The sequence below is a fragment of the Varroa jacobsoni genome, unplaced genomic scaffold (assembly GCF_002532875.2).
Source record: "Varroa jacobsoni isolate VJ856 unplaced genomic scaffold, vjacob_1.0 scaffold_33, whole genome shotgun sequence".
NCBI lineage: Eukaryota > Metazoa > Arthropoda > Arachnida > Mesostigmata > Varroidae > Varroa > Varroa jacobsoni.
The window spans coordinates 256,359-277,656 of NW_019212935.1; the positions used below are offsets into that span (position 1 = coordinate 256,359).

The 21,298-nt window shown below is 38.6% G+C and overlaps 4 protein-coding genes across 8 annotated transcripts in view; 2 read left to right on the forward strand and 2 right to left on the reverse strand.

Annotated features, from left to right (window-relative positions):
- The window catches only part of Arms (Ankyrin repeat-rich membrane spanning), a 32,543-nt gene extending 20,124 nt beyond the window's left edge, over window positions 1–12,419 (reverse strand). For 2 of the 5 annotated variants that reach the window (XM_022831520.2, XM_022831515.2), the window contains exon 1: window positions 10,419–12,410. In XM_022831520.2, coding sequence (XP_022687255.1) covers window positions 10,419–10,433 — 15 coding nt within the window. In that variant the 5' untranslated portion in view covers window positions 10,434–12,410. Of the gene's footprint in view, window positions 1–8,976; window positions 9,607–10,418 lie in introns of all 5 variants that reach the window. The other 3 variants (XM_022831502.2, XM_022831509.2, XM_022831527.2) reach the window with 3 other exon arrangements.
- On the forward strand, window positions 351–6,647 carry Polr3B (RNA polymerase III subunit RpIII128). The gene is made up of 9 exons (XM_022831563.2): window positions 351–602; window positions 1,312–1,434; window positions 1,793–3,035; window positions 3,218–3,934; window positions 4,186–4,416; window positions 4,603–4,864; window positions 5,026–5,484; window positions 5,595–5,852; window positions 6,063–6,647. The coding sequence occupies exons 1-9, from the start codon at window positions 594–596 to the stop codon at window positions 6,247–6,249; spliced, it is 3,489 nt and encodes a 1,162-aa protein (XP_022687298.1). The 5' UTR covers window positions 351–593; the 3' UTR covers window positions 6,250–6,647.
- A 4,101-nt stretch (window positions 12,420–16,520) lies between the features above and the next one.
- Rrp47 (Ribosomal RNA processing 47) lies at window positions 16,521–17,882 on the reverse strand. The gene is made up of 3 exons (XM_022831757.2): window positions 17,631–17,882; window positions 16,964–17,108; window positions 16,521–16,764 (listed from the first exon to the last, which is right to left on the reverse strand). Exons 1-3 carry the CDS (start codon window positions 17,709–17,711, stop codon window positions 16,568–16,570), a joined length of 423 nt encoding a protein of 140 aa, XP_022687492.1. The 5' UTR covers window positions 17,712–17,882; the 3' UTR covers window positions 16,521–16,567.
- Window positions 17,883–17,991: 109 nt separating this feature from the next.
- Mlc-c (Myosin light chain cytoplasmic) lies at window positions 17,992–21,295 on the forward strand. Its single transcript, XM_022831725.2, has 4 exons — window positions 17,992–18,194; window positions 19,953–20,133; window positions 20,286–20,416; window positions 20,580–21,295. The coding sequence occupies exons 1-4, from the start codon at window positions 18,128–18,130 to the stop codon at window positions 20,669–20,671; spliced, it is 471 nt and encodes a 156-aa protein (XP_022687460.1). The 5' UTR covers window positions 17,992–18,127; the 3' UTR covers window positions 20,672–21,295.
- Window positions 21,296–21,298: the final 3 nt, after the last annotated feature.

Below are 21,298 nucleotides of genomic sequence, written 5' to 3' on the forward strand. Positions count from 1 at the left end.
TGCATTTTTAATCGTGCAATGGAATTGCCCTTTCGCTGTGAGGAAAGGTTTCTATATGTAACATTCATCTGTCTACTACCTTAAGAATGGAGAAACGGTGTGTTAGTATACATGACAAAAGAGTAATGTTATCTGTCTTACGATGGATGTGGTACAAGGTGACACATAGACATATACAATAGGTAAGTTAAGAGTAGGCAAGAAAATACCGAGAACATTAAAAACGTTGCGGAAGCAGTAAAATATCCATAATGCATGGCAGTTAAATTTTTATAGAGAGTACTAGAGTTTTTAATTCGGCCTTTGGAAGTGGACTCGTTATATAAATTTTTATTTCCGTTACTCTGACTAGACTGATGATGCCATGTTTCGTTTTATTCGATTGAGCCTTCAAATTGTAGCGGGCCTCCAGGGGGCGCTTCAAGCGCCAAAACAAACACAAGCACACATGTTAAGCGCCTTGAAAATTGTTCGAACACAGAAACTAATAGTTAGCGCTCGGTTAGCCAAGAAGTACTTATACAGTGACGAAAGAGTTACCATGTTGAGTGAACTAAATAGGCAGCAAGCTGGTAATACTGACATCGAAAGTGATGAGAATTGTAAGTATGTCTAGAATATTTTCTAGTTGCCAGGCCACTGTACATTGTACCATTTAGCTAGAGCGGTGTAAAAAATATTATGAATATAGACAAAACCGGCTTTAATATTTCTCTGCCTTTTAATGTAACTTAATGTTACAAATTCCGTGAGATCTAGACCTTACTTAACCGTCTCGTCCGAAGTAGAGGGGCACGACGTTTTTACAGGTTATTTACTAAACCTGTTCGAAATTTATTTCAAAATGTCCAAGGTATCATATAAAGATACGGATACAAAGGGTTTGATATCCTATTTAAATGCATTTGCTATCTTTCGACCCAAAAATGGCCTCATATTTTCCGATAAATATCAGTTTGTGTACTGGTTCAATTCAAAGCAGTGAGTGCTAGCCGTCGAAAAGTTTAAGAGACTCTGTCTTCACTATCAGTGAGGTAGACAGGCGTACAATGACTTTTCTAATCAATACAATAATTTGAAATACCTATTTCCAATTAAATATAAGTGTATGAAGCAGTGTGATTCGAAACTATATATTGGCCGCAGTGAAGTGAGGCCTTTTTAACGCTGAATATGTGCAAAAATTGGGTAACGAGGCATTCTGTATGTTCTGTAAGCTGTAGATGGGATAGTACCTCTTCAGAATTGACGTTGCTGTTTAAAAGTTTACTGTCAAAGATGACTTGAATCTCACATTTTTTATTGTTGTAGAAACAGGAATTCGTTAAGCCTGAGCCTGGGTTAGCCATGGTGGGCCAAAATCTTTCGAAGGGTGACGAACGTATCCGACTCGATGATAAGCGCGAACTCGTCCGCGAGTTCCTCAAAACTAAGGTAAGTTAGCTTGTATATTATCCTTTAACTCGTATTGAACTATAAACTCCAAACTTCGAAAACTCTTCCCTTTTTCGTTCGTTCACTTTTCTCGTTTATACGAAACGTTAATACAGTGGATAAGTTTATTATTATCTGCTAAGAGCTATATCGTTTCTAAGATTTATGCTATTGTTAGTTAACGTGCCTTAACTATGTACAGTAATCTTTCTAATACAGTATCTGATGATAAACTGAATAAAAAAGCAAGTCTTGTACGCACTCATATTCAACTCAATCAAAGTAGTGGTCATTTTTACTCTAACAGAGACTGTAAATGCTGTATATCAATAAGGGCATCTGATATTTGTGCTTGTAGGGACTAGTTAATCATCACATAGCCTCGTTCGATTATTTTATCGAAACGGAAATGCGTGAGATCCTAGAAGCCAATGCCATTGTTTACTCGGAGGCCGATCCCACCTGGTATATGGAATACACCGATATCCGTATTGGGACTCCAAGTATTGTCGAAGGCCCTGGCATGGTGACACCTACTACGCCATATCAGTGCCGTATTCGGGATATGACATACTATGCGCCCATTTACGTCGATATCGCGTATAAGAGAGGTCATGAGCTGGTTATTAGGAACGATCTTGAAATTGGCCGCATTCCAATTATGCTGAAATCCAAACGATGTGTACTTTATAATAAAAAGCCTTGGGAACTTACGAAACTTAAAGAATGCCCCAATGACCACGGTGGATATTTTGTTGTCAAGGGTGTTGAGCGAGTCGTGCTTATGGCTGAACAGTTGGCCAACAATCGAATCCTCATTGACGAAGATAGCAAAGGTGTCATTTCATGTCAGGTAACGTCATCAACACACGAACGAAAATCTCGTACCAACATAATCGAAAAAAACGGAAAGTTCTACGTTAAGCATAATAGCTTCGTTGATGACATTCCCGTTGTGGCAATGTTTCGCGCTATGGGAATTGAGAATGACCTGCGCATCCATCAGATGATTGGAACGGAGGAAAATGTCCAAGTAGCATTCGTGGGCTCGATTGTCGAGTGTCACAAGCTCAAGGTGTTTACTCAGGAAGAAGCACTGAGATTCCTTGCGGCAAAGATGAAGCAGCGGATGTTTGGACCACAGAAAGCGGAAGACCCCCTTGACAAGGCATGGGAAGCCGTACTTTCATCCGTAGTCAACCATATTCCCGTTCAATCGCCTGACTACAATATGACTGTCCGGGCACACTATCTTGCACTAATGGTGCGTCGCATCATTCAGGCGCGTTATGATCGCCGCTTCATTGACGATCGCGACTATTACGGCAACAAACGAATTGAGCTTCCGGGTTCGATGATATCGCTGCTGTTTGAAGACCTGTTAAAAAAGGTTAATCAGGACTTGAAGTTGGTGGCCGACAAGCAAATCCCCCTAGTTCGAGTTGCTCAGTTTGACATCGTTAAATTTTTTAAACCCTCTACAATTACATCAGGTCTGATTAACGCTATCTCGACTGGCAACTGGATAATTCGCAGATTCAATATGCACACAATTGGCGTTACGCAGGTGTTGTCAAGGCTCAACTATATCTCCTGCTTAGGTAAGATGCATTTACCACATTTTCAACTTGTTTGCAATGCTAGTATATACTTACGAATTATACTATTGAAAGTTTTTTCCTAAAACTTAAAAGTATGAACAGAGCAACTTGGTGACATAATATAGACGAACAAAATTCACATACATACTGACGTAACAAATTATTGCTCCATTTATATGCAGGTATGATGACTCGAGTAAATTCTCACTTCGAAAAATCCCGCAAAGTCTCTGGACCGAGGTCACTACAACCATCTCAGTTTGGTATGCTTTGTCCATCCGATACACCGGAAGGTGAGGCTTGCGGTCTCGTAAAAAATATGTCTCTGATGGCTCATATCACAATCAATTCGTCTGCAGATCTCACCGATTTTCTGATATCGCTGGGAGTCCAGGATATTCGACTACTATGCGGAGCTGAATTCAGCAAAACACACGTCTACTATGTATTCCACAACGGTGTTATTAAAGGCGTCGTTGAGGATCATCGCAGGCTTATCAACGAGATTCGGCAATTTCGTCGGAAGGGATACTTGTCGCCTTACTTATCAGTTTATCCAAATCATCTACATCGCTGTGTGTATATTGTAACTGACGGTGGTCGTTTCTGCAGGCCGTTTATCATTGTTGAGGATGGTCAGCCAAAAGTTACGCAGAAACATTTGGACGACCTCAAAGCCAATATATATAACTTCCAAGACTTCCTGGACATGGGCTTTGTAGAGTTTCTCGATGTAAATGAGGAAAACGACGCGCTTATCGCCATTTATGAAAAAGATATCACAATCAAAACGACACATCTGGAAATTGCTCCCTTTACTATTCTCTCAGCCTGCGCCGGCATCATTCCATTTCCACACCACAATCAGAGTCCTCGGAACACCTATCAATGCGCTATGGGTAAGAAAGCCTCACTTTTCATTATTGAAACACAAGTGCAGAGAAGTCATGTTTATCTAGTTTTTATTTCCTTTTTTTTCTTTGTTATTATCTCTATAGACTTCACGCTGGTATGCACCTTATCTAAACACATCTCACGTTTTCACTGGCGAATTTCTAAAGTTTCATTTTGTAATAGAATAAAAACAATTATACTCCCTCGTATCCCAAATTTAAAATTACATGCTGTTTCGATACTATTTTTGACACAGGTAAACAAGCGATAGGTGTGCTAGGCTTTAATCAACAGCAACGGATCGACACATTACAGTACAACATGATCTACCCACAGAGGCCGTTGGGTACGACACGCGCGATAAAGCTAATTAATTTCGATCAGATGCCGGCCGGGCAAAACGTATCATTAGCTGTAATGAGCTACTCTGGATATGATATAGAAGACGCCATCGTAATGAATAAATACTCAATGGAAAGAGGCTTTGGTAAGCTTAACATAGTTGCTTTCTAAGGTACATACATATATTTTATTCTTATAATTATTATCAGAGAAGACTTCGCCATAAAATTGAAAATCTTTGCAGTTATTGCTTGCATATATGTTCGACATGTAGACGAGTTCCGTAAAATTGAGAATTTAGTTGTACAGGCGAAAGCACAATATTTTACAGGTGAATGCCGTGTGGTGACTTCACAAAAATGTCAACTCAGACGTTATCCAAATATGGCTGTTGACAAGATTATGGGTCCTTTAGTTGACGCAGTGACACGCAAGCCAATTTTTGAGCACGAGTGCCTTGACTATGATGGCATAGTCATGGTTGGGGAAACAGTTGTAAAAGGGCAGGTGCTTATCAACAGGCATATTCCAGCTGGAGGAGCGGCTACTCTCGACCCTGGACAGCCTGTCGAATATCAAGAAATGCCCCTCAGGTAAAGGCCTGCGTTGCCAATAGGTTGAGTAAGTGCGGTTGAACTCTAATTCAAATTTTGAAAACCACTGATCAGAATTTCTGCTCTTACCAGCACACTCGTTGTAATTTCTCGATTGTTTCATCATGTCGATTTTACCTTGTACTTCACTTTTCCCACAGATATCAAGGAAATGTTCCAGCGCAAATCGATCGTGTGATGATGACGGTAAACGCTGAAGGTGAAACACTGTTCAAGGTTGTAATCAGTCAGACGCGAAAGCCAGAAATCGGTGATAAATTTAGTTCAAGACATGGTCAAAAGGGCGTCGTTGGCCTTATAGTGAATCAAGAGGATATGCCCTTTGATGATCAGGGAATCGTGCCCGATATTATTATGAACCCTCACGGATTTCCATCCCGAATGACAGTTGGGAAAATGATAGAAATTCTTGGAGGTAAGGCAGCTGCCCTTTCAGGTCGTTTGCAGGACGCGACGGCATTTGAAAATAAGTCGGAAGGTGATCATGTCACCTGTGAGGAAATGGGTGAGATATTGAAGAGTTATGGCTTTCACTATCAGGGCAAGGACATACTTACCAGCGGAGTAAACGGACAGCCTATGCAAGCATATATTTACAGGTAAATAAAAGAAATAGTGTGTTTCATGTAGAACATATCTGATATCAAAGATACGAATAAAAACTTCAAGAATAAATAGGAGATAATAGCCGCCTTGTTTTATTTGCTAGGGGTACTTGTTACTATCAGCGACTAAAGCATATGGTGCAGGACAAAATGCATGCTCGTGCCCGAGGCCCTCGAGCTGTGCTAACGAGGCAACCCACCGAAGGTCGCTCACGTGACGGCGGTTTGCGCTTAGGAGAAATGGAAAGAGACTGTTTGATTGGACACGGTGCAGCTATGCTGATGCGTGAACGTCTGATGTTCAGTTCGGATGCTACTGAAGTAGATATCTGCAACACCTGTGGGCTGATCGGCTTCCTTAAGTAAGTTATTTTTAGTTTTCTTAGGGTTAAAGCAACCATATGCTGTTTATTTGAGTTCAACTAAGTAGCCTTATTCTATGGGATAAGTTAAACGGGTGGCGATTAACGCTAGAAAAGCTATCAGGCTCAAAATACGTGTCGTTATTAACTGTTAGCTGTAAAGCAAACATTTTAAACATATTACCTTTGCCTCGCTTAATTATTTACTAGGTGGTGTCAATGCTGTAAGTCGTCGCAAGCCATGTGCACAGTCAAAATGCCGTACGCATTCAAGCTTCTTTGCCAGGAATTAAGCGCGATGAATGTGGCCCCTCGTCTCAAGCTCGAAAGCGTCCTTTCAGACGATAAACAAGGTATACGACGGCCTGATGAGGCCATGGCCGCTGCCTCGGTTTAAGAGAGGTTCACCACTTTTTGTTATGTTCCCAAGGTCACGATGTTATTGAGTATCTTTAGGTAACCAAAATTACACTGCGGGTGGAACAGTTGTAACAAAGACGTGGCTGCGAGAAGGCAGTGTTTGATAAGCTCGGTCGTCGGTGTTTATAAATAATTGAGCTAGTAAGTCTGTGTAAATAGAAAAATTTTGTGTGTCAGATGTGAGCGTTAAAACGCGTGTTGTTTATTACATAAGTTTATGTGGATATGATGTTAGTGTGCTATTGGTTTTTTCGCATTTTTATTTTTGATTTCGACATTAGCAAAAATCAAAATTGTTCGTGGACCTCAGCTGGTATAAAAAAATAGCAAGTGTGTTATAGTACCATGTGAATAAAGTTCAAGGTGCATTAAAAATTAATGTGGACTTATTTTCAAGAACACGCAGAATAACACTGTTCGCTTCCGTTAGCACAATCATCGTACCCTTGTCTTTGTTCGAGTGAGAGAACATATATGTACATGATTCATATAGAGTTCTATGTAGTCTAAGCCTAAAATGTTTATTTTGCTAGTAACCAATTCAGCTGCACCACTCTTGTGACACTTCTTTTTAGGCAATTCAATTTTTTATTCGCAACTTCAGCTTTCTATAGTTAGTTGGTCAAAGGTTTGTAAATAACAGATGTATTTCCAAATAAGTACGAGTAGTGCTATATTTAGAAAGAATGTACGACTTCAGTAAATTATATTTTTATATATGCTATAGCTTATATAGCAGTCTACTGTTTAATCAAAGGCTTGTAGGAGTGTGTGGGAATTCTTAAGAGAAGACGATTTGCTACACGCTGAGAAATGAGGACTTACGCTCGTTATATCAAAAGCTCAAACAGAAAAAGATTAAGTATAAAAAATGTTTTTAAAGATAGAAATTTTCGATAGGAGCCATATGCTCTATAATAATGCATTCTGATGTTAAAAAAAAACAAGTTAAGAACTAGTGTCTCAAGACGTTGAAGGTCTGCGATTACTGAATGTCACAATGGTTTTGGCAAATGAAGTCCCGTGGAGTTTGTGGCCTGTGGGCTTAAGCTTAAAAAGACAAGTTAAACGGAGAGATTCACTCATTTGGTAAAAACTAACTACCTGACGATGAGGAGGAGCGGCCTGGTCTAGATAGATAATGTGTATATCTTCGAGTGCATTGCTGCTGCAAACATGACACAATAAGGACCCAGCGACGCTGTTTAAAATATTAACGTTGGAAAAGTGACTGCCAAAAAATAAACCACCGGGAAAAATATAAATAACAGTACTTATCAATTCAAAAAGAATACAATAAGGTGTTAAGAGCTGCTTGCTAGATCGCCATGCCATTTAATAGGTCTGTTAGGAAACACCTAAATAAGTTTATCAGGACCCAGCCCGGCTAATCCCTCTAGTGGGGCAGGTCTTTGATGCTATATTGAAGAGGTGATTCTAAGGATTTGTCCGACAAAGAGGATAACCGAATGGTGTAAAAAAAATACCGGACGATAGTTTTGTGTCTAAGGCAGTTTTTTAATGCATAAGTGTTTTACAGAAATTATGCTTCGGTTCGGAGCTGAAATTCCTATTTCCAAAAAAAAATATAGATGAGCATGCGGATGGAAATAATAGCTTACCTTTAAGTATATTAAATAAATATTTTAAGTTTTTTTGTCTGGTATTTAAACCGTTAGATATTGTCTGAGAAGGCTGGCTTCCAGCCCGAAACGAAGCGTATCCGCATACGGGTTTGAACTTCGACCAGCATGTACCCCTAAGTTTAATAGGCAAGCACGTTAGCGCTGCATTGTCACTGAGACATCTTTTAGTATATTAAAATGACGTAACTTGAGCCTATTGGTCTGCTATGTAGCACAAACTTAAAGGTAAGCATCAACTTAAGTAACAAAAAGTCAAAGACACAATATTGAGTTTCTTGCGATTTCTCCAGTTCTTCTAAGTAATCTTAAATGCTAGAATTACAGTCGGGTGTATGAGAAAAATAAAGTTTTGCTTTTGATTTATGTACTCACGTGCAAAATAAAAAAAAATGCATTGCAAGTAACATCACGCAACATTTATAAAGAAAAATAACCTATGTGGTCTTCATGGCTTCGTAAATATAATTAAGGTTTTTTTGCACGCTATCGTCTTTCATATTTGCACAGCTTCCATATATGTTACCCCTGCTTACAGAAGTAATTCAAAGTTTTACCGTACAGTTCAACACCTGAAAGTTTTACTGCTAGTTCCTCTATACAATACATGCCCAGAATTCATGAAATACATTTGGCAGAGGAGACTTTCTATGGTTTCCCCATCTACGCTTCCACTTTCATTCACTGATACACTAGGCAAAAACATAGAAAACAAAATGAAACTAGCCGACTTATATAGAACGAGGCAAAAATATCTCGTGACTTATCGCCCACCTTATGTGTACAGGTTCAACCTTGGCTTTTGTACAAATACCTTATGAAATCATGAAATTACAAAAAGTCACATTTTTTGGGAATATGTTTTTTATCCGCAAAGAGATCTGAATTATGTTCAAATGAGGTCGAAAACGTTTGTAGCAGTTTCAAAGGGTATTAGATAGCTAATATAAGAAGTTCAGTCTGCTACCAACTTGATAGTTATTCAAGTAACCAACTACTGTAGTAAAAAATATCATTATATATCGTCATATAGATAGACCTTGGTCACATTTACTACCAACCTGGAATTGATAAACGTTCTTCAATTTCACTTGACAGACGTATAAGTCGATATTCACTTAACTTCAGCATCGTCTTTGTTCTTTGCAGGCTGTCTACGTTTATAGTCTCACCACTGAATATTAAATTTCTTGACGGACAACTTCATAAATAGCATTCATTTGGACACGTGACTATCAAGAGCATTTAGTGACATTTAAGTTTTACTGACTGAAAACAATATAGCCTTTACACTGCTTGAATAGCAAGGCCGTGACACCATTAGGCGTAGTGACCGTAGTAATGAAAAGGATAAGAGGAAGTATAATAACTTTTCACAGATACATGCGAATGTGTAGCGTACAAGTATAGCTATGATATAGCCTTATATAATGTTGGCGGTTTAGTGTGTTTACTGAGCCCAGAAGAGAGGATGTACATATAGTGTTGGAGGCTCTTATAGAATTGTCAACGAGTTGAGTACTTGTATCGTGGAAGAAGAGGTCGCATATTTTGTCGTGCTGTGCCGTGGCCCGCAGCGGCCATTGAATCCGCTGCTGTCATGTCCGAATATGAGAGAGGAGCGTCGTCGCATGAAACGTGAAACCACTTTGTGGGTTTAAGTAGTGCCGGCGGCAAGCGATCACTCGACACTGCCCGCATGAAAAATTGGTTTCAAGTTTAAAGTCAAAACAGTCGACATATTAGAAAATCTGTAGTAGGGAGGAAAAAATACTCATGAGAGCGATCGATCGGCCGGTCGATCCTATTGCGTGACTAAATATATTATATTGTTTGGCTACTCTTTTGTCAGTGTCCTGTGTATATGCTCTTTGGAAATCAACTACAGATGAATACGAGCACTCGAGGGACATAATCTGTGTATTGTGCTTGTATGAGTATTCATGGTCTCGAGACTTTTATGTATGAGAGCGACTTTGACGATTTTTGTCGGGATCTAGTGTGCTAATATCCTATCTACCGTAGTATTTGTCGTTAACGTTCCATTCTAATAATTTTGCCAATCACTCGCAGAACAACCAACACGTCATTAGCAATTATTTCTAAGGACGCGTGACAGACGACAAGCAATCGGAGAGGTCGTCAAGGGATTGGAACGTTTGTTCAAAGAAGACCTGAGTTGCAGAGGATGGGCGTAAGTGATGGCTGCTGTCTAACACTTGTCATCAAATCACTGACTGATATCGTAAACCATCCAGCAAACAGCCACCGCAGACATCCGCCGCCAAAATTCACTCTTGTTTGAGTCCCAGAATTTTTGACAGTCGCCATTCGGCTGATACTTACACAAACGCTGTCACAAAACTTACAAAACACTTACACTGTACCTGACTGTACTTTTTGACTGGATGCCACAATGCGCGACTGGCGGCTTAATTCAGTTCCTAAGAATTATAGTTAAGTGCTCTCAATGAATCAATATTCTCCTTCTTGATCTGCTTACCTCAAAGAAGGCCATAGTTAGCCGCCTGGTTTGTTCCTGATGTTTAGTAAAGACAACATTGGACGTTGTTTCAGCCAGGGTCGCGCTGCCGCAGTTACTGTTGAAAATTGAAAGGGCCCTCGAGGATATGAAACTTTCAAACGAAGTCTGAATTCTAAACTGGCACAGGTCAACGGACAACTGAACACCTGCCAGTGGATAAGCCGGCGACGATACTGCAGCAAGTGGTCACTTATACCGGACTTGTTAGGTGGTGCCCGACGTACAGGCGACCAGCCGTGTTCGGTCAATGAAAGCTGAGTGAGAGCGTATTCTAGGAGAAACTCAAACAATTGAGCAGGGAAGGCTTTCTGTAGTCGCTGAATGCTGCCACGCACCGTAGCTCTCTGTCGTCGCCGTGGCTTTCGCCGCTGTCCACGCTATAGCATTAGCACAAGGAGCAAAAGGGAAGTCAGAACGAGTTGAGTCTGTGGGTGCTATCGGGGCGAAAGGAGGGTCAGTAGGTAAAACGTAGTTGGGAGGAACAGGGGAGGAGGAGCGGAATACGAAGAACGAGTGAGAGAAGGCGAACAGGGTGGTGACGTTGGTGGTGTCCCTATAGGAAAGAAGCTGTAGTTATTTGCGCGGACATCGACACTGACATCCATTGATGCTACTATGCGCGGGAAAGGGTAAAGCAGGCACCAATCTAAAAGCTTTAATATTTGAAGCGCGACACACGTGTGATAGCGATGTAAATCTACGAACTAGAGAAAAAAAGGAAAGCTTGCCTTGGCTTGAGTTTGTCGACTGTTCGCAAGCCGGGCAATCGGGATACAGTTGAATATTTGTACTTTTAAGTGCACGAAAAAGCCTCGCCGACATAAACTTGACATAATGATTCACTGCCAGTTCGAAAGCTTAACGTCGAGATCTCTCAGTGACTGCCGCTCTCGCCTATGGGATCTTTTGGATTTCTAGCTGTAACTTCCGAACTAAATTTCCCAGAGCTCCAACGACGTAAAGCGACAAATCTCATGTTAAAAATACCCAAAGAAAAAAGTTTTATTCCCTATTACCCAGGCGGTTTTCCTACGCAAGACAACTCAATATATAATATAATCTAGGATGATATATCTAGGATATTATGTATTACAACAAATAACGTATTCCCGTAATATTAGACAAATATCTCCATTAACTCAAATTTCATTTCTGCAATGTAGCTCTCTGAAAGAATGATAGGTCATCAGCAGATCACACCCGTTGATCCGGACACCATGTCGTAATATTTAACAAAATAGTGACACTGATTGATGTCCATCACTGCTCTGCCAACAACGCCACTGCCATTGCCAGAAGATACGCTGTTTGCTTCCATTTGATAATTCTTGCGAATCGTACGACATACATTAGTAAGTTCATTTGTATCACGATAACACTAACTGTTGTACCAAAAGCTGGTTTAAATAATTTACGGCTTGCCAGTGGCCAAATGTGTGGCGTAATAGAGCGTAACTGCGAAACGTGTCATATCGATTTACAAATAGTAACATCACCTTTAAGGACACTTGACCCAATCAGTATCTCAAAAGCGCAATTAATGCTTTACGAGTTCCACTGTGAGTTTGTAAGCTCGTCTTTTGACTAAAAAGTGTCACTACAAAAGCCTAACTACAATGACCATGGCCGGTACCATTGATTATGAAGAATTCGTTCTCAATTTCCATTTTCTAGGATGTTGCTTCGCAACACTGAAAAATAAGGCTTTTGCAGTGACAATAGGAATATTTTTGAGAGAAGAAGAAAAATTTTTGAAAAAAAATATATAAATCTCGTAAATGCACCCATCCAGACAGTTTCATGGTATTTATTTTTACGCTTGCTAAATCTCCTTAAATATCATGAGGGTATTAAGCCTAACAATTGTCCACCCGGTCGCGCTGGACTTGCTTTAACTTCAAGCATCTTGACTTCAATAAATCCCTACCGCAGAGCAACTCTGCACGCTACGTCCAAGTTTGATTACTTGTGTTTTCTGACATTCATGTGATATTGAACGGCACTCAGTGCTTCTTCATATGTAACTATCCTAAAAACTGATCTTTTCATGCTAAATCTGATGTTAGTTTTAGTAGAAGTGATGCATGCCCACCCGCTATCCCGCAGGGCTTTTACCTTGAACTACTTTATTTTCTATCTTGATTCTTGACACAAAAGGCGCGATTGTCTCTTCTATCTATTACAAATGATATGCTGATAACCACTAATTATGCGGCGCCTCTAATATTCTTGAGAAATGACTTAACTCACACATGGTCGTAAATAATGCGTCTCAATTATGTCAGCAAAACTATACGATAATTTCTATTTTCGAATGTGCTATCCTTTATTCAAAATAAATATCGACATATTTAAATGGAATCACTATTCCCATAGTAAAATTTATAAAATACATTAATATCATAGCTTCACCTGTTTTAGATTTAACCATTTTCAGTACAAGAGTAACCTAATGCACCATCAAGAGTTGTTATATTGTCTTCCGTTGCTTCATCATTAATGACTCTGCATTTGCAATTTCTTTTAAAGTCAAGCTTCGACAGAAATTACGTACTTCTGTGACGTCCGGTGGCCCTATCTAACACGTTACACCGTAAGTCTTGGGTCTGCACAATCCAAACTTACTCGGCACGTAGCTCGAAAAAGTATTATTTATAAATTCTATGTTTATGTAGAAATAATGTAAGCAGCTATGAAAGCAAAGTTAATTGCACTCATTGAGTAATTAATGTGAATGTCCCTTGTGAAAAAATACAGGTAACTTGATGTACTGAAATTCTGTTTATATACACAACGGTTTTAAAGTAGTAGGTCATAAGTTGTATTATATAAACAATAAATGTTGCGGCGACAACGATTTCCTACATCATTCATGCGGCACAGAAATATGGCAAAGCCAATGGAAATTTTTGGAGGGCTCCGCCAGGTTGATATCGTTAAGGGTAAATATCATCTACGAACACAAGCTAGTCTAGGAATGTAATACATGTGCGATATTGTCCCCAGAAATCAATAGCTAAGAGGACATAAAAAGGTATTTAGGAAGTATTACCGTGTAGATGTGCTTTACGTGGAATCAGAAACAGTTTAAATATTTTACAGCTGTTCCAATAAAATTCTACTAACAGTTCGTCACAAAAAAAAGTTGCTACCGTATAAGCTTTTGATTTTACTTTAATTACTTGATTAACACTTTTCGGATATCTAACGAGCAGAGTAGTGCTGCGAATACACACTGCCTTTTGCCGGCTATCTGCTAGAGGGATCGCGCAAAAGTTAGACATCAAGGAATAATCAAACCAGTTTAACAAACTAATAAGAAAGGGTCTATATTTGAGAAGAACAAGTTTTCTCCCTCAGGTAGCTGTAGGCGAAGAACCTACCAGCAGGCACAGTTCACCTAAGTAAACATTCTAAGTTATCTGATCATTTGTTACGAATAGAGGATGTACCCCATAGCATCATTATGGGATGAAACGAACATCTAGGCCCTCTTTAAAAATATTGGGTTGAATTAACGTACAAATAGTTGGTCATGTTAAAACTTGGGTCAAATTTAATTTAATTTATTACGATTACTTCTAAAGTGTTTGAGTGCAGTAGGTTCAATTCAGAAGTTCCGCTTTTTTGTAAGAGTTAGGCATTGATACCGAATTTGTACACGTTATTTAGTAAGACTACAGTAATGATTATTTATGCCACGAAGTTCAAGGAGCACGTCTTTTTTTTTTAGGGTCACAAGTATCAGGTCTTTTCCGCTACCCAGCGTGCGTAAACTTAAAATGTAATGTAACCCAGTAGCTTAACTTCAAGCGTGAACGCGCGGGAAGAGTTTTAGTTGTGCTGCGAACATGCAACGACTGAATGAGGGATCGCGTGCTTCACTTGCTCTTTTATTTAAAACTATTGGGTTACTACATAAATAATAATTGTTTCTTTTCGGACATTCTTTTTTTACCTTACTTCTCTGCTGCTTGTTCACCTCTACAAATCACTGCAAAACTCTATTTTTTACAAAACCGTTTAACTTCATTATGCAATGAGCGTAATTTAATTTCGAGTTTAGCTTCCACAGTGATAGCAAAAATACCTTATATTTCGCCTCTTGCCGAACTAAAATATCTAATGAGGCAGTGTTAAGTATCTGAGTCGTCTGTGACATGAATTCCATGCTTGAGCAGACAGCTCAAAGGTTACTTCCAAAACTCAATGATGGCACCTTGGAGCTAAAGGATGTACCCCAATGAAGATTATTTAGAGAAATTTTGGAAAAAAATGCTGCGCAATCAGCTTGTAAAGTAGGAAGAAAATTATTGTTTTTACTGTATAAGATTTACTCAAAAATTAAGGGTTCTCCTTGAACTGAGTGAAAAGCACATAGCTTCTCACTGCCTTTCAACATCTCGCTCGGCACCCGCCATACGCAGCGACAACAACTTCCTACAAAAAATTGTTACGAGTGACGAGAAGAAACGCATCCATGCGATAAGAAGTAAGAAAATGAAATGGGTCGTTTGGAAACTTATGCTTAAGCCCAACGCTAAGTCAAATCTCCATCCGAAAAAGACGATGATTTGCATTTGGCAGAATTGAAATGGGCTTAGACAGTAGCGAATGCGTGACAAAACTAGGACGTTTAACAGGAATCTATATACGGCTCAGTAGCACCGAGTGAAAAACGCAGTCTCATGGAAATCAGCAAAGAAATGTACGTAAGATCATGACAAATGTGGAATTATTCAGGGAACTGCTGTAGTCGAGAAAACTGCGCAATGGAGCTCATGCTTGAATGTTTCAAAGATTAGAAAAGCTCGGTACAGTAGAAACGCTGATACTCATCGATAATATCCATTTAAGAGGTGAAATTGCTCTCACTGATTTTGTCAACTATATATTTGCATGAGGGGTTGTTGCGTGCACCGAAAGAATTGTTTCAATTATAGAATATTAAAGACATATACTATTTTTTTCTAAAATTCCAAATGTGACATTTTTATTTTAAAACATTACATACACATTTAAATGGCTCCGGGCCATAACTAAAAGATTATTTGTACTATATGCCGGTCGACGCTTAATGTTGCAAAAATTATATAGCCAACGCATATACAACCATACGCATAATAAAGTTATGGTGAACGCTTCCTAAAACGGCTGCATCAATAAATATCGTAAAAAACGAATTCGGTTAAGGACTTGATATTAATCGATGTATTTTATCCACAATAAGAAAGCCACAATGTCAATAGGTAAAGAAAATTTACTTTGCTAATTATCTATCTACACTACAATACCAACATACGTCTAGTCATATCGTAATGCTTTGAGTCTTTTCCGAATAATAGAAAGATGAAATAAGCTGTCCAACAGCAAAAAAGCCAAAGCTCACTCTATCGATCCCTTCATGTGACATGTACATTAAATAACAAGGCATAATGAAGTTAGTTTATTCAAGAAATCATTTTTTTTGTGAAGATAAATTTTTGTCTATAATAACATACAAATTATTATAGATACACCGTCTCTACATACCACATAAATATCTTCATGTTTTTCTAACTAAATCCGTGCAGATATCCCCAACGGCTTTCATTGCAGACACTACTTTTACTCCTGTTGACGTCATTTAGTGAAAAAAATTGAATTCACATATATAACCAAATCCACATTCACTGTATAAGATTGACAGGTCGACTGGTAAGAACAAATACTTCCTTCGTAGAATAAATGCTCTGTAATCAAGAATAAATACCCTGTAATCAATAGTAATGCTTGTTTAGTTTTCGTTGATTTTGATTTCGGAATATTAGGAATGCATTTGAACACAAGGATATGTTTCCAGGGACAGATTGAAACTTGAATCATTAATGAGTCTTCTCAAATCCTTAATTTTGAATCAACCCTTCCCAATAATGATCATACCTAAATTATATACGAAAGAGTATCAAAAACCCAATTGTACACACGCAAAGTAACCATCGTGAGAAGGTATCAAAATATATTTTGTTTTTAAATCTATGATTGCAATTTGTGAAAGGGACAAACAGGACACAGATCGCATCATATTATATTGAAATATATTTATTCCTATATATTACACGTTAGGTTTAGAATTTTCGTTTCTTTGCTGCAGGCAGGTGATCATCCGAAGGTTGTTGATACAAAGCATTTCGAACAAAGCGTTTAGCTGCGCCGGTTTCGACTCGCGGTCGTTTGTCACGGTCTTCGATCTCCTTAACTCGGCCCATGTACTCGCGAATACGATCTAGTTCGATTTTCAACGAAGTTTCCTTTGGATCCTCTCCTATGAACAATATGGCATGTCAGTATAGATTCTCGTAGTTATTGTATGTGTGATCACGCACACAGTACTGGTGGCCCCAGAAAGACATATTACGTTCCTCCGTTTTTTCAACTGTTTGTCATTAGCTATGCAGCAAAGAACGTTATTCTTAGGAATATTTATTTATTGTTGTTACTATAGATATATCCGTGGTGCGTACCTTGGGTAAGCATGTAGGCCCATAGAAGAGACGACATTCCATAGCAGATCGACAGATCGAATTTCGCCTTGTCCAAGGTATCCAAGGACTCCTTGAGTTCGAGTCCCGTTTTGCTCAGCAGTGGTTGCAGACACTCCCGCAGTTCCTAAAGCAGCAATAAACGTTCTGATATACAACTTTTTGACTCCGCTACAAGCTGCCTCGTAGTTGTTCTTTCGTTTGAACTAATACAGCTGAAATACGTACCACCACCCGTCGCGCTTGAAATGTTATTATTTCTGTTTCTACGCGTCGTGATTTACAACTTCCACTTTACTTATATTAGTATTCATTTAGTGACTACGAAATTGGGCAGCAAAGTTTAAGTAACACTGTCCAACGAATACATTCTGTGATGCATCTGGATTGCAGCGATGATATGATATTATTTGCATTGTGAAAGGATCCACCACAATAGTAAAGGAGCCTTGCGAATAAGTGACAATATTGTTATCTCTATTTATAAGCTAACTTTACATATAAAATTGTATTAACTTGCTTGTGGAACATTCACAGTATTACTTACCTTCGTAAAACTACTATTTTTATAAAATTTCGTAAAAAAATCCTCTTCATAAAATTAATTAATTAAGCCTTTTACCAGGTTATCAATATCGTAACAACTAACCAGTAATTTTTCGTGGAACAGTTTAACACGGTCTTTAAGTTCTGCAGGAAACTCATCTTTGCTAGGCCCTGTATTCGTCATTTCTGAATCCTAATGTTGCGATAGACCAACCATCAACACAATTTTAAGTCTTTCATTAGCTCAAAATCGCTTCAACAATATCCTTTAATGACCGCTTACTTGCTTCTTTAAAGAATAATTAAGTATGATAAACTAAACTATGAATATTGTCATTTCGCAGCACATGAACGAAGCTTTCGTCTGTTTATATTGGTATCAAGCAACGCTCATAACCGGTATATGGCAACTTAACGCAGCTGACGACAACTCAAGGAGTGTTTCAAAGCAACCCCTGTAAACGGTCAGCGCTGACCATTCCAGTGAGTTGTGGTGCAAACAGATCGTTGAAGTGAAGAACACGGGTCTACCTACCAAGTAGTTTCTTGCTTCTATCAGGGGTTTTCTATCGCAGTTTCGACTATAAACGGCAGTCCATAATGGCTGCGTACAGCGATGAATTAATTCCAGATTATCAGGAAGCATTCAATTTATTCGACAGCCGGGGTAAGTGAGTCACCAAGTGTTGAAAGCAGAATAATAAGCCTGTCCAATTCTTTCAGTGCTTCTAAAGTAGGCTTTAACTATCGAAGGTGTAATATATTATAGCTATACCAAGTTATATATACAATATATATATAATAAAAAAAAAATAACTGATCAACTTGATTTACGTTAGTAATATTCTTGTTTTTGCCGGCACGGAACGCGGAAATGTGTTCCTACGCCCGTGGCTAATTCGGGAGTTTACAACTATGGTAGGGAGCCGCTGACTGTCAATGTTGGCAGAACTCAGTCGATTGTGTACGCACACATATCGCTAGGGCAACTTCTGCTATCAGCACGCCAAGATTGACTGTGTTAGTCTTAGTTAGTAATAATATAACGATAATTTCGCATACAATAGCACGTAGAAATGTGTAAACAAAACATGCTACGGAGCTTTATTGGGTTTGGGATAAATATTGCGTCAATTTGGGGCCTACGTTATTTCATTTTTAAACTGTAAATGTAAATAGAACTATCACATATAGAATATAGCTAACAATAAACACGTAAATTACGCATACTTAAGAGGTTAAAAGTGTAAATCAATTGTTGGCCAAAATATAATTTCTAGCTTAAGGCGGTTTAAACGCTTTTTTGAGTGTTTCGTCTAACGAATGCTACGCCATAGAGATTGATATTCAGGGCATTGTAAATATTGTCTATTTAGATAATCAGGCGGACATAGTGTTCGAATTGTCCGAGCACGGTCTTCCATTTTTTAAGTGATTAATTGTCAAAATTTTCTGATTTAAAGTGTTTTCAGCAAACAGTTTCAGACTGTATTTTAAAGTTGCTCTACTTTTCGCTTTGCGATAGACTCCAAGGGGCTTGTCTGTAAGGCCTACTCTCAAACTCAATTAGCTAAGATAGAGCACATTTAAACAAAACCATATTATCCAACAGGGATTCCTCATATTCTAATAAAAATAAACAAATAAACATTTTTGAAAATAATGTGCAGCATGGTAGCCGCAGATTTGATAGTAGCATGTCATAGCAGCTCAAGATACCTTCTTCCAAAGGAAATTGCAATGAAAATTAGCCCTAACTCTTAGAATGCGTAATAAGGTTTAAATACGCTTTTGCGTACATGAATTACAACCCTCAAGCTCGTCAATATCATTCCGGTGTCTATAAATAAAGAGGGACATGACTTTTTAAAATTTTAAAAAATTGTTCACTCATCACATAAATCATACTCTTGAATAAATTATCCTAAAGTGCCACAGAAAAGCGGTTTCGATAGTAAATGTCACGTAAAATATAAAGTTGCACTACTTTCACCCACGTTCGTTGGTCAGAGCTATCGCAAAATTAACGTGTTGTGAATTGATATATACATTTGGTTTGCAATTTATTAAAAAACACTGTCATGATCGGATTAATGAACGTCCTGAGTAATGCAGCAATAGAAGGATTTGATTATCAAGGAAAAGGAGTGATGAAAGATGCTTACAAATAAGACTTTTGCGTTATTACATCCGTTGTAGAACAGCTTTGTTTGGAAATGAAAAACCTTTGACCCTTCATGCCTTTTAATTCAACTATATGACTTATAGTGATAGTAATATATTCACGGTAGTCACAACTGTATGACGTAGTGACTTTCATCGCCATTTTATATATTATGTATATTAATTACTGTTCATGATTCAGTCAAGGATCTATTACCGTTTTATAACTAAGTAAAAAAAATTGTCTTTTTTTCACTTCTAGGTGATGGAAAGATTAATGTTTCTCAGCTTGGGGATGTTTTGCGTGCACTGGGACAGAACCCTACCGAGGCAGATGTAGCTAAGTTTAGTTCACAAGCAGGGGGCAATAAAGACGCTAATAAAGACAAAGAAGCCGCTAGGATCTCCTTCGATGAGTTTCTCCCAGTTCTTGCCGCTATAAGGTACTTTTGACCTTCTTAGACCTGTGTACTTGGCATCATATAATTGTAGGAATGATTTAAACTATATGAAGTAAATTGATATACTTAGTAAATAAGTTACCTGTTTTGCGTCCCTCTCCTTACTCATTTTATATTGGAATTAATATCTTCAGTAAGAACCGCTCATCCGACACCCCCGAAGACTTCATTGAGGGTCTGCGACACTTCGACAAAGAGGCCAATGGGTATATTTCCTCTGCGGAACTACGGCACTTGCTTACTACCCTTGGAGAGAAACTTTCAGGTTTGTGTTATCTGGTTTTACTCTGGTGACCTATCAAACGTATCTATTGCCTGCGCAAATTTTGTTATCGTTTTTCTTGCTCAGGATTGGCTCCAACGGACCTGCTGTTTGCTTGTAACAAACCAAATAAGATAAATCATTAATTGAAGCAATGTTTTTACAGATGATGAAGTCGAGCAGCTTCTAGCGGGTCAGGAAGATTCCCACGGGAACGTGCACTACGAGGACTTTGTTCGGATGCTGATGAGCGGCTAGCTAGTGCTCGTGAGGTTGTTCTTCGTCAATAAGATGTTCCGGCGGAGATAACAGTCCCGGAGAGTGGAGTGGTATAGAGGATTAACGACAGTAGTTGCTTAGAACGATATGTGCTTGCTTATGGGTTAAATGTAAGGAGCGTCCATAATAGGGCGATGCAAGGTATATCTCGAGAATTTCTCTTACCTGTTTACAAACTTCATTGAACGATCAGATCGATTGTAAATCAGGGTCACCACTGAATAACTGTCATCAGTACCCATGGTTAAATGCCGTTATTTCTGCCCACTAAGACCACGGTAAGAGGATCCAAGGAAATACGTTACACGTTGGTATCATAAATTCATGTGTTCGGTCATAATCAGTTGTTTGATTCTAAGCGAGCTTTATAGCTGCGTCTAGTTTTAGTTCTTTTTTTTTCAAAATTTTTTAAGTTCTTGTGCCGATTTTTGGCAAGTTAGGTCACAGCTTAATCGCATAATACTGCACCACCTTTCAATCTGCACAATTTTCCTGTTAATAATGATCTTTTATTTTAGTGCTGTCAGATGTTCTATTGTAAAATCAATAGTATTCAGTACAACTAAATAAATACTAAAATAATTTGCTCATGAAAAATCAAAACTA